Source organism: Haliotis asinina, chromosome 9, assembly GCF_037392515.1.
Source record: "Haliotis asinina isolate JCU_RB_2024 chromosome 9, JCU_Hal_asi_v2, whole genome shotgun sequence".
NCBI classification, from domain to species: Eukaryota; Metazoa; Mollusca; class Gastropoda; order Lepetellida; family Haliotidae; genus Haliotis; species Haliotis asinina.
Genome location: NC_090288.1, coordinates 42,081,035 through 42,095,396, shown reverse-complemented (window position 1 = coordinate 42,095,396; position 14,362 = coordinate 42,081,035). Strand labels below are relative to the sequence as shown.

At 36.5% G+C, this 14,362-nt stretch overlaps 1 protein-coding gene across 1 annotated transcript in view; it reads right to left on the bottom strand.

The window, feature by feature from the left end:
• Window positions 1-14,362, bottom strand: part of LOC137296160 (uncharacterized) — a 53,747-nt gene that overhangs the window by 3,033 nt on the left and 36,352 nt on the right. Inside the window, exons 30-34 of the mRNA XM_067827862.1 lie at window positions 13,418-13,476; window positions 8,290-8,325; window positions 3,147-3,199; window positions 1,525-1,605; window positions 771-901 (exon numbers count right to left, since the gene is read on the bottom strand). Of these exons, the coding sequence (XP_067683963.1) occupies window positions 771-901; window positions 1,525-1,605; window positions 3,147-3,199; window positions 8,290-8,325; window positions 13,418-13,476 (360 nt within the window). The remainder of the gene's footprint in view (window positions 1-770; window positions 902-1,524; window positions 1,606-3,146; window positions 3,200-8,289; window positions 8,326-13,417; window positions 13,477-14,362) is intronic.

The following is a 14,362-nucleotide window of genomic DNA, read 5'->3' as shown; positions in this document are numbered from 1 at the left end:
ATCTTAGTATTTAGTACAAACAAGGTTTTGATACCCTGTCAGGCTGTCAGTTGACAGTAAGGAACTGATCATCCTTGAAGGAATTACACATGTCTGTCCAGGACCAAATTAACCAACTATTATGACTGTGGTTACATAATCTGGAAAACTTACTAACGAGACTTACAGGTCCTATTCAGACATTCTAAACTGGACATGTGCATGCATATAAATAATATACACAGTCATTATGGGCAAGTGGTATATTGCAGAAAACAGTGAACTGCGGGTGACAGAAAATAACAACTGACTATTTTCTTGTGGCTGGATTGACATTAATTCAGTGTCAAACAGTACCTGGTAAACTTGCATGGGATGACTGACATATTCAGGAATGAAAGCGATAGGGTGGAAAAGACGCCAGAAGAGAAGTGTACAATCATGAGTTTTAATATTTACGTTGAGATAAATATCTGAAAAAGGATACAACTATTCAATTGCATATCATTCTTCCAATATACTTTTCAAGTACATTTGGTATTTCTTTAGTTATAGTGCTGCCTCATTTTTTGCATGCAGACAACTGCAATTACATTCAATGTCCTGAGTGAAATCTCATTCTGTTGAGACTCTTTGAGTTTGATACTGGTATATACACAGCATTATTCAACTGAGGTGTGCATAACAGTCTGTACCGTGTGTTCCTATATCTGGAGGGGTGGGGTGGGGTGGTGGGGTAGCCTAGAGGTTAAAGCATTCGCTCATCATGCCATAAAAGCACAGGACGTTACCTGTGTTGTGTCCACAGTCAGAGTGACCGAACAATGATGTCTGCCTCTCTCGCTGCCTCTGTTCCAGCAACTGACGTTTCTGTGCTGCATTGTAGTGTCGCAGCTCCTTCTGAATGCGCAGCAGCATGTGCCTGCAGGGGAGATAACCCAGGCATGAGTCAGTCCGGAGATGCAATATTATGACACAATAGATCAAGATAAAGTGTTAAACAACTGTCGATTCAAAATTCAACTAAAACTTTAAGGTGATCCACAACCTTCTTATCTTCCTTGTTTTGACATATGTAGAGACTCGTGAGAAACATCACCCTGTCAGTGCCATCACCAAAAGATAAGTATGTGTCCAAAATAACATTAAAAAATGGGACTGACCATATGACCATACATCAGTTTAGAATACTGTTTGCTGTGGATGAACACCTTAAAATTTAAAGTTTATAACACAAGTAGAAACCTTATTTCATCAATCATAAGCATATAGCTTTGCTACAGAGGTTGAAAAATACCATTGCATGATGCCTGTTTCGAGTGGACTTCTCCGTTCAGCCAAGTAAATATCCACATAAAACTTTACTTGGTTCTATTCAATTTTTCAAATTGAACAAAAATTGAATTCTTTGAGAAGTGGTACAAAAGAATAGCTCTGAAACAGTCATGAGTGTGAGGACTAGCACTGTTGGAATGTCCTTTGTAAGGTTAAATTTGAGGCTGAAAGATATGTACAATGTACTAATTAGAGTCTCAAGTGAATTACCTCTCAATAGCTCTGTCTTGCCAGTTCTCGTCAAAACACACACCATCATTCCTGTGCAGCTTGGCTGGAGACAGGGGACTTCTGTAAATACATTTAAGTTGAACAGATCTTCACAGCAAATTACCATCAACAAATATAACTATACTTAAGATCAAAAGAAATGCAAGTTTTGAAAAAAATGAAATCTCATAAAAGTAAGTGTTCATTTTTATGTCTTCTATTTAAAAATTTGACTAAAAACCATAGTTGTTTCTCATTTGCTGGTCAGCATACATTAAATGACATATTGTACACAATTTGTTCTTGTTTGTTGTTCAACACTGCCAATTCCCAGCTATGATAGATAATCCCGTCTGAACTGGTCAAACTTAAACCAACATTTCCATACCATTCTTATATTTCTCTATCCAAAGTGACTTTCCTGTGATTAACATACAGAAGGTTTCTACTTATAATGCCCCATTCAGCAATATTTCAGTCTTATGACACCAGTTATCAATATCACCAACCACAGAGTTGTTCCTATGTTTACAACTATTCATTCTTCCTACAAAAAGCAACACAGAAGCTGTCAAATAAGAAAATCTGTGCATGAAGTCAAGAAACAAATGACAAGGGCCATAACTCTGTAACAAAGTGTAACAGTTTCTGTTTTCAAACTTCAACAAGACATTCATGTCCTGAAAACAGACACCATATTTGGTTACCCTATCTACAATGGTTTCTGGGAGAATCTGTCCCCACTGGAGATAATGTGCTCTAAGTCAAGAAACGCATGACAAGGGCCAAAGCACTGTAACAAATTTTAAACATGGTTTCGTTTTTAGAACTCCATCAAGGCAATTTCATGTCCTGTCACATACCAAATTTGGTTTTCCTGTCTATAGAGGATGTTGAGAAAATCTATCCTCAACATCTTGAACAGACAGATGGCTGGATGAACAGAAAGATGGAGCTCAAACCTATACCTCCCTCTTCATAACAGGTGACAACACTCAAGTCTGGACAAACAAACTCAACATCTGATACTGGCTACTACATGAGGCAAAGCTTCCAACCCCAAGAGAGACAAAAAGCTTAAGACATAGGGTCCCGATCCACAAAACGTGTAAATTTATGACTAGTCGTAACTCTACAGTTTACCACAGTCGTAGGGATATGAAACACTTTTTGGATCAGGACACTGGAGTCCAAGGGGGCTTGAAGCCAATACCCATTACAAATTCACTTTCCAGAAAAGTCACTATCACACTGAATTTAGACTTATCTATGTGATTTAAAGTCATCAGTATCAACCAAGTTATTTATTATATTTACCGGTTTTGCAAGTATGTGACATGAGTATTAAAAGTGGGTCTCAAGCCAATGGCATGACAGTTGGCAGGTATGTTGTGGCACTGGTACTAGCATAAACCATGCCACTTAATCTGTCTTTTTGGGACCTATGGATAATGAAATCTGGGTATTCAATATGAGTCTACACTGCTTCCCTAGAAAAAGGACCTGCTTAGAGCACTTAACACATTCAAGCATTGTTACTTGAATATGTGCAACTAATACCAAGCCAGAACTGATTAAGAACTATTTTCATCAACATCTTGTTCAGGTTACTGCTGACTCACCCTGGAATTCTCTGGTACTTGTGCATGGCAGCATTGAATGCCGCCTGAAGATCCTGCAAGGACAAATCAACATTACACATTAGCGACAAATACCACAGTCAATCTAACAAATGATATACTTTCACCACAAGGGCCCATAAAGGTGCTGTAAGAGCACCGACTCATTAAGAAGAATATGTACCCATGGAAAAACATCTGATTACAAATGAGTTCAGCGCTATTGCTTCAAAGATGTAGCTTGATGCCTACTAGGCCAGTTTAGAACAGAGCATGTATATATAAAACTGACCTGCAATATGATTAGCTATGTGGTATGGTGAGTTTACTGTCAACTGCTCCTGCAGGTGACATGGGTTAATGTACCTCCATGTTATTTCTGTTGACTTCTTGTTTCAGAGGCACAGGGTATTTAAACTATCATGGGAACTCATCAGGCCATGCATCTCTAAGGATCAGTTCACATCTCATGCTTTTGGTTCCTAAATTACCATACACTGGAAACATTCTACATGAATCATGCACCTCAAAAGGTGGTTGTTTGGTTATGTTAGTAATTTGGATACACACACATACACACACAAAATGGTCAGGACACACACCCTTTTACAACATTAAACGTACTGGAATAATCACCACATGTAAAACTGGCATCTGAAATACCACTCAAGAGAGCCTTGACAACCCAAAAGTTGGTTGGCACCCTGTACACAAGTCATGGTGAAATGTGTGGTTATTTTTATTTTTCAGTTAAAGATGAACCCTGGAGAAGAATTTCTTTTTTACCCAAATATAATAGTACCAAGTTACTCTAGGATCACTGGACAAGACGATTTTAGATGTATGACTAACAATAGTCTGTTAGCATAGTGATGATATGTGGAGCCATGATTGACAGATTTCACTCTGTTCAACTCAACCCTAGTCACTTAACATTGATATGATCACAGTTACTATTGTATTTGACTACGTAAGACAATAAAATCCGTCATAGGTGACACAAACCAAAACAGACAACAGTACACATGGCAATGCAATCAGTGCACCCACAATAGACACATGTACATTTCAGGTGTCAACGAAATTTACAACCCTGAAAACAAACACACACACTTATCAATCTATCAACTGAAATAAACAATCAATGTCAGTTCAATGCACTTCAAAACAGCTGCTATAGGCAACATATAAAAGCAATCAGGGAGCTATGGTGTTAATCAAACTGCCACTTAAACTCGTAAATCACACAATCTTACAGTGGTGAATACGCCGTATATGGCACATGTAATGTTATTGCTGTTATTGACAAGAACACAGTGTGGTACATTTCATGCTTACACTCCAGTGTGAAAGGTTATCCAGCTTCCCACTAAGGCTGAGGGCAAACACAATGCACAAATTGAAATTGCATTTTTTATACAAAAATATCTGTTTAGACCAAATCTAGTTAGTTATCCTGCTTTACAACATATGTCATATTTGGGATTTCACTTTCTTAGTAAAGTACAAATTCTAGTACTTTTTTCGGTTGAGTCCCATCCGGGATTCCAACCCGCACCCTCAGAGTCAGGTACCTAATCGCCAGCACACAAAGTCAGCCGCCTAGCCCGCTCAGCCACCGCGTCTTCCACCTAGACTGCGTACTTTGTGTACCCCTCTGATGAGTGTAAATGCTTTAGTGACACTAAACCCACAAGTACAGGACTCACTAATCAAAGAACCATAATCGGTGAAATTTTACAACATATTACCAGAGGATTCTGGAGTAGGAAAGGGAAGCAACTCTGAGCCCATAAGAGACAGTTGGTGGTCATTTGTGTGGACTTTAAATGGGTCTCTCTACTACATCACGACAAACCTATAAAATTCTTCGAAAACTGACTAAAGTATTATAATTCATTTGTTATACAATTCACTCACAATGAAATAAGTTCAACATCAGTGACACTGAACCATTCAAGTTAGTAGCCATGTGACAGTTAAATATTACAAAACTTGCTGGAACTGCCTTTTAGCCTGAGCTATGGTCTCATGGGGGTCTGCCACATACAGTAGTAACTTTTCATTGATGCATTGTCTATTTCAGAAAGAAGAATAGTTATCCCCTGAATTTACACTGAATAAAGTTTGATAAGAAAGATACTCACTTCATGATAACCTTAGCTTGAATGAGATGGTTCATAGACAAAATGTTAAATGACTGATGCCATGTGTACATTTTCTGTCTTTAATTAAACCTCTTCGTCTTTATATAGAACCAGGTGGAAACAGTATCTCCTCTCTGCTGTAGGCATTAATTCAATTCCATTAATCCTGATCTTTATCAAACTTACATTCCTGATTATATCTTGGAGGGACAAGAACAAAATTCAGATTCCACAGATCACTGATGACAGAGATATATAACATATTGCGTGAATTATTATCAACTATTTGGAACTCGCCAATAGCTAAACACCAATTCATTATATAAACTATTGCAGTAGCCACAGTGGGGGGCTCAGCATTGTTCTTCTTCTGACTGAAGCTATGTTTGTCATGAACATTTATCTGAGATCAATACAATAATCTGGAGATATTTGTATGTGAATGTATTTTTTTCCTGCTTTTAGAAACAGTCTTGCAATGTGAAGGCAGGGAACATCTGAACCAGGGTTTCCCATATTATGCACAATTCTAAGATGCTTTGCTAAAATAGATCAAAGGCAATGACAGTACTTTGTCAGACCATAAAGAACACTTTTTGCAGTGTGTCACACTGTATTCACATCACTATGCCACTCTTGTCTGCCCCCTCATTATCAAATATACCCTTGTGAAATGGACGTCATGATGCATGTCAGCTGTCATTGCCTCATACAGTATCCTACAGTAAACTATTCCATAGCACCTGATTTCTTGGTTTACAGCTGCTCAACTCTGATAGCACTGGTGGGAACATAATGTTTAATATTTTTGGTGGATATAATGTCTCAATTCGACTCCAAATTAAACAGCAACATTTTTTTTTTTAACTAAACCTATGCAAACAGTCCCACAATGCATCTGCTGAAAGTCACCTGACCAGTCAGCTCCATCTGGATGTACTGATGTAGCTTATATTGGAAGTAGAAATGTAGCATTCACATTGCTCCATATGATTTTAAGACAATCTGAAATTAAAACTATAAAGAGGGGGTAGTTAACCTGAACGTAAACAGTTACGTTTTCATTGTCGTTTGTCATTTGTATTCTTGGTAACATGCATGTTTACAAACTGGACAGATACATCCGCAGAATGCCATACCAGTTAGCCCTGAATGAAGATTGTTAATTAAGGTGACTGACACCATCGTTTTTTTGTTTGTTTTCTGCCTTAGATTAATAATCTGTAAGTATTTAAATTAATATCTCAGAAAGGACATAAACTTTGATCACCCCCATGTATAGATTAAGTATCCTTGTGCCTTAACTATAATAGTTCAGGAGAACACTTTACTTTGTTATACCACACATAGGTGTACAGCAAACCACATTTTCCTAAGTTGAAACAAACCAGTCAAACCATACCACTACCAACCACCCCAATATTGACACAAACCAATACCTGTCATATGAAAATCATCAAGAATCTAAGTGAGGTTCTGCATTATTACCTATGCCAACATGAACTGACTAAAATACAGATTGAGTGGTTATAATGTTTTATACACTGTCATCTTGACCTGGTTCAAACTCTGGTTTGCACTGACTATCTGTAATCTTTAAAGCTCGCACATTACTTATCGCAGCACTAAATAACATTCACTTGTTAGACAATTATTATACTGTATCTAGTTACTGATTAAACCATTTAGTAAACCTGGCATTAATAAAACATAAATGGGTTTAAGAATTTGAGCACATACAATTTCGCAAAACATATTTTACACTGAGTTTCAAAACCAAATAACATTCTTTTTCATTCTACATCCAGCAATGGTTTTGAATGTATAGACAACAGTGATGTGATCATTTCCCAATACTGATATATCTGGTAACTATAGTTACCCGATAGACTGTAGACATGATTGTGTGGGATAATGTTACACATAGTTGGGGTAGAGGAGGCACATCCTCACTGAGAAGGGTACTTAATCTCCATTTTATTACAATAAGTACACTAGACTCACTCACCATCAAAATTTATTTCAGTAAGTGAGTGAGCCAATTTAGTGTTACCTCACACCCACCATGTCATCAGACCCCCAGTCACCTCTTACAACAAGCATGGGATCAGGTTTGACATGGCATCACTGTTGGAAGTGGGTTCAGGTTATTTATTACAACAAAACGAAGATAAAATATCCTGCATAACTGAGGATGGGTTAAGGTGTGCAAATGCAGGTTGTATTAATTTGGGTGAAGTGCTAATTATGAGGCATTTAGAAGTTGGTGAATATAATAAGATGAGTACATGGATGACAGCTTCTTTTTATTGTCTAACACAACATTTTTGGACTACTTCCTTCCCCTTCTTCATGTGATGAAGGGGCAAGACGTAGCCCAGAAACATTGTGTTAGACAATCAAAAGAAGTTGTCATTCATATACTCATCTTATTAATTGTTAATTATGTCGGGGACACACCTAGTGTTATTCACAACAGGACATCCTCCTTTAAAGATAAAGTCATAATGAAATAATGTAAGCCAAATGTATAATTACACAAAAAACTTATTTTGATGTTGTTTCAACTGAAACTATAGCAAATTTAAGTCATTCAGCTGACAAATTCTTATCAAGACAATGTATATGTAGCAAACATATTTATAGACACATAGCGTCTTATTTCAGGGAGGAATTTTTTGGTTATAGTTCCTCAAGCTAGAATTCAATTAAAAAAAATAATCATGTATATACATTTCAACAAATATTATGAAAATCAATGCATTTTAAATATTTCAATTACTAAACTAAAGTAATCATATAATTTTAGCTGACACATCCACCATGTCAATATCAGCAAGCAGATACATTTCATGCAATTACACAAACCTGTCAATCACATCCTACTAGCTACCACGGCAGGTGCCAGTCACAAACATTATTATGCACAGGACCACGTCATATAACGACTTATATACAGGCAATGTGCATGCGATATACATCATATACACCATACTTACATTGAAACTGTCCGGGAGATCCATTATCATTTCCAACTGCATTGGGATAGATAATTTGTCTTTGATAAGCATCATGTATATTTCTTTTTCACCCTCAGATCATTGAATATGTATGTAGTGACACTTTTTCACTTCTTTGGTGAAGACAGTAAGCTACTTTTTTCTTGTAGTCCTGAAGCTCACATTACAATGTCTGATGAATTTAAATAACATCAACAGAAGGAAAATCTACATGTAATAGTATTGACGTTCTCTGTCAGTGAAAACCAGCATGACCTATAGATCCATCAATCTCTGTTTGATTTATTTCATCCTTTGTTACTATTCAAACATCTAATGAATATACTTCAGGTACTGATTTAATATAAGATCTAAATGGACAAAAACAAATTAATCCAAGATTTTTAAGAGCCAATATAACACAGAGAAAGTTCAATACATTCTGAATCATATGCAATGAAAATAGAAACAAACTTGAAATCATAAAAGACTTATGTCACACTGAACTTTCCTGAAAAAGGTAATAAAATATTGACTGCGCCAGACTGAGATTGATATACATGCCACTGAAACTCTGCACCTGACATAAACACGCGTTTGAAATGTACGTGAGGAATCACTTAATAAAACTGAAGATATTGGACTGTTTCAATAAAAAAATCCATAGAATTTTTTTTCACAGATGAAAGTGTGAAAAATCCATCCAGTTTGAAAGCCAAGTGTAAGCAAACACATTGTTCCAAGCACCATTAATCTAAGTGCTGTCGTTTCTGTAGTGAAATGTACATGTCCCCAAGTCAAAATCCACTCCACTGATAAAACAGATGAAAGATCCAGCGATACTAATTGAAATATCCACACATCAATATCAGAGAAAAATATCCCCACCTTCTTGTAGAAAACAGCATATCAAAGCCGCTTAATAACATCCACAAACTGATTAACGTCAGAACTCATACATCTACAATGTCTATTTCACATCCATTGAAATGACCAACATGCACATTGAAATTAACATCCCACTAGTGCCGCCAATGACACTGAACACATAGTGAAGTAATAATATAATCCACCATTAACATGGCAGTATATTCACGCCATATTAATAAGTTAACAAACAATGTGAAATCTGAGAATGAACTGCAGCAATTCGTCCAAATCCTTCCTCAGATATATACTGAGAAAACTATTGGAAACAAAACAGCAATCCGCCTGATTATTATCAGCTTATATACCTCAGTAAACTTCAATGGCTTAAAGCTCTGACATTGGTTTGTAGTAATGCATGCTACATTGCCTATACTGAAAGAGACAAGTGACACAGGGTAATATATGGCTCTCTATATACTTAGACCGTTTATTGTTATTGGTTGAACAAGCTATTCAGGAGTGTTTGGTATTTGATAGAAGGTAAAATTTTCAAATCAATCTTTTAGTGTTGTTTGTAAGCTTTATTCTGTTCTGGAATCAATTCACTTTCAGTCTCGATTTCATAAAGGTTTTGTCTTCAGTTATACCCACCTGAAATGGGAGGATCAAATTTAGTATTTTATAGCGATATGTCTATTCAGTTAAACATTTCTCATCTCAGTTTTAATGTCGGAATTATAGTCATATGTGAAACTGATGCATTTCAGTGAATTTGCACAAGACAAAAAAGTGAAAATGTATCATTCTAAAAAAGTAAATAGTATATAAAGAACATTTTCTTGTTTTTGTGAGTTTATAATTAATTATTCTACATCTTTGCCTATAACTTGAAACACATCTTTAGAACATTTTGCTGACAATGTTTCAAGAACGTTAAGCCACATTTGACATTTATGTAAGAAGATATCCTCAACACCACTTCAGTAAGCTAAATCCTTTGAGAGGATTAGCATGGATGATCCAAGATAATCTTAAACTCAATCTCACCATTATAAGTAGGTTGCCTCACCCATACACTTCCAGACAGATTGCATTCCCCTGATAGAAATCTCAACTGGTTGAAGCTCATTTGTGTAACACTGTGACAAATAATATCACACAATGCATGGACACAGTTGAAGGGTGTGCTGTGTCTATAAAAAGAATCACTCTTAACAAACACAGATTATTGTGACTGACCAAGAGCTTATGTTTTGGGTCAGTAAAACAGCAAAATTAAATGAAACGTTATTGAGAAAATATGTACTACTTCCCTTCAAAATTTAGCGAATATGATTTCAGATGTTTTGAGGTAAAATCCAGAATTACAATCATTCATTTCCATAAAAGTAGCTGTTTAACAATTTTCCTTCTCACCCCTTGCTGCCATGGTAACCGCTTAACTTTCCGCTGTGAAACTGTATTGCTAACAATTGTATGATGTAATAATATGACGCAAGCATTGCCAAAGTTTGAAAACCATTTGAATAGCTGTTCTCTATGGACACATTTGTTTTACTAATTTGCACTGCTGTATTTAAACTAATGTTTACATTGCATCATTTGGACACTGAACTTGAACACGTTTAATCATTTTCATAGCAGTTTTAAGCTTGTCAGAATATGTTTCACTGATGTTACAAGTCCAGTCGAGATCAGACTCCATTTTGTTTACATGCTATATAGGTAGTTGGTAGTGAGGTTATCGATCTTCAAAATAAAATATGATGACATTTTGTACATTTAACATGGTGGTAAAATACATATATTATAAACTTCTCCTTTGGGTAATATCTGATATCAGTCTAAATCAATTAGCAAAAATTAGCCAACAAGTAAAATAACTATCTAAAATCTGAATCTTTGCAAAAATAAGGAAATCAACACAACAGCTCCAGTGTCATGAGCCTCAGTCAATAAATAGCTTTTAAATCAATATCTGAACATTATTTTCAGCCTCTAAACAACAATGTAAAACAATTTCTTAATGTTAGAATTCCTTATCTCGAAACAACAATGAATTACCCTGTAAACTTCAAAAATCCATGACAGTAAATAACAGCAAACCACTATCTGAACTTCAGAAATCCCAATCTCAAAACAACACTGAAACCACTATCTCAACTTCAAAAATCCCAATCTCAAAACAGCACTGAAACCACTATCTGAGTCAGTGAGTGAGTTTAGTTTTACGTCGCACTTAGCAATATTCCAGCTATATGGCAACGGTCTGTAAGTAATCGAGTCTGGACCAGACAATCCAGTGATCAACAACATGAGTATCGATCTGCGCAATTGGGAACCGATGACATGTGTCAACCAAGCCAGCTAGTCTGACCACCCGATCCTGTTAGTCGCCTCTTATGACAAGCATAGCCACCTTTTATGGCAAGCATGGGTTGCTGAAGGCCTATTCTACCCCGGGACCTTCACGGGTTCCACTATCTGAACTTCACTGGGATTACCTGCTTGTGTTATGGCTCTTCTAAAACCATGTTTTAAATATGGAAGTTATGATGCTAAGTTTGTGTTTGTTTGTTGTGTAATGCCACACTCCGCACTGGACAAGACAATTCCGTGATCAGCAAAGTGAGCATCGATTAACAAAGGTGGGATACAATGACCAAGTCAGCAAACCAGGCTAGCTATTCTCGAAACGTTCGTAGCCCTACGAACTTCTTAAGCCCATTCATAACACATTGGCCGCGATCAAAGTTTAGAATTCTTAGGACTACGAATGTTTCGAGAATAAGGGCCCTGACCACCTAATCCTGTTAGTCATATATATGACAAGCATGGGTTACCAAGGATCAGTTCCAACCTGTATCTTCATGGGTGTCAGCTAACTGGAAAACATTTTGATATCATTGTTTTTGAAGCACTATTTTTTCACATTGCACTCAATGCATTATTTTAAAGCTAATCACGGAAGCTTCTTCCCCCTAACATTGGTCAGTGACATACAAGTTCCATGGCTCAGTCATTCATATCAATAGTAAGTATGGCACACTTGAACTTAGGATTTCTTAAACTGCACTGGTGTAGTGACAGTTGATAGTGGCTGCTTGCTAGCAGGTTGTTGCTGTCTGTTGTAAAATGCTGCACATTGCAATATTCCAGCTATAGAGCAGCAGTTTGTAAATGCCTGAGTCTGGACCAGACATTGTCACCAACATTGATCGAAGCAAAAGGAATATTCTGAAGAAAATCCACCAAAGTTCACTGAGCCAGACCAAGCAATCCTCTTAGACAACTCTATGACAAACATCAAACATGACTTGCTGTTTTGTTTGTTTGTTTGTTTGTTTGTTTGTCGTTTTACATAACACTCAGGAATATTCCAGCTGTATGACAGAGGTCAGTAAATAATCAAGACTGGACAATTCAGTGACTAACTTCATGAGCATATGGAATATGATGACATGTGTCAACAAAGTCAGTGAGTCTAACCCTCTGATCCTGTTCATCACCTCTTGTAACAAATATGACTTGAGCAGGGCCCCATTTCACATAGTGACTGTAGCGGTAAGGTGATCGTAACTCCCATACTTTAACACAGACTGACAACAGTGATAGGGCTATGACCGCTTTGTGAAATGGGCCCGTGATATTGGCTCGATGTCCAAGGGGATCTAAACAGGTCTAAACAAATCCCTATGTTGCAATTTGCAGTAGGTGTGAAATGAAAAACTTGATAAATATAATGATAAAATATCATTAAAGACATATCCACATGATTACTTAAAAGCATTTTCATTACGCTTCCATAAAAAAGTTACACATCCAATATTTCTTTCTGCTTTATTATCTCAAATGAGATCATGATATCAAAGTGGGTCAGTGAGAAGATAGCTAGAGAGAGTGAAACAAGGAACAAAAAACTTGCCCAGAATGAATTACAGGTCTCTGATAGGAAGAAATAAAATGGATTTGTGTACCCATTTCTCAAACTGACCCCGACTTCAGTACATGATTTCAACAGTATGATGCTCACAATCAATATTATGTTTGTTTGGAGTATGTAAGTCTGGGCTTATATTTTTGAAGCTCTTTTAGCGCTAAGATAGTCATAAGTTAATGTTAATGTATGGCAGTTAGGACTCTCTTAGTGCTAAGAGAGCTTTGAAAATCTAAGTCCTGATCTTAGGTCCAGTACACAGGTACCATCAAACATGATGATACTATACATTTTAGTTTTGAAGAAAAGCGTGCCACCTACCTCTGTAGTGAAGTGATCATTAGCTGCTGTGTGTGGCCTGGCCTTACTGGAGCGTGAATCTGAAACGATGTGAATTGTGAGATATATATATAGATATATATCACTGTCAGTTATCCCTTGAACTGACTTAAGTAGTAATTAAAGTGACAATCCTGTCGGCATGTGTTATGATGCCTTGAAGTCAATATAAAGGCTTCATTTCAGACTTCTCGTCAAAAGTATCTGTCCATTATTTTATAGCAGTTCCATTGTTATGAAACTGTACCTTTAATTTGAGAATGTTTTTTCAATACTGCAGTAGTTTTATAACATAAACATATTTACACAAACATACCAAGTTCATTAAAAGATAATGCATTAGTTTCACAAATATTGTGTTGATTCCACTAACAGATCCAGGCGGTTTTGCAGAAATACTGCACTATGTTGCCAAAACTGAATCCAGTAGTTGTGTGAAGTAAAAGAAATGACATACAAGAAGAAATACAGTCGAGCACCACTGTCTTGATCTTCATTGGACCAATGAAGAAACAATATCAAGATATCCCAACTTCGAGACATAAAAAAACAACAATCACATGCTAGTTACGTGACTACACAAAACCCTCACTGGATTCTCGGAATGTTTTGATTCAAAATCCCTTATGAGCAGTGCTGTGATGTAACAGTGAGTACTTCCTAACTAATTCCTTCTTAATTAATCCTAAATAAACAACAAAGAAGTGATACCTTCCACTCGATTAGCCATAATTAGTTTACACGACCCGTTGATTCAAGGTGCACTATGTGTAAATGTGTGGAAAAGAACCTTGGTTCAGAAGGATACTTGCAAATGAAAGGTAGGTGACATCTTATAGAGTTAAAAGAACTTGAATGATGACAAATTATGAAGGATTTTGACAGGATCAAGAAGTTCTATCGAGACAACCAAGAGTTATCAGAGTT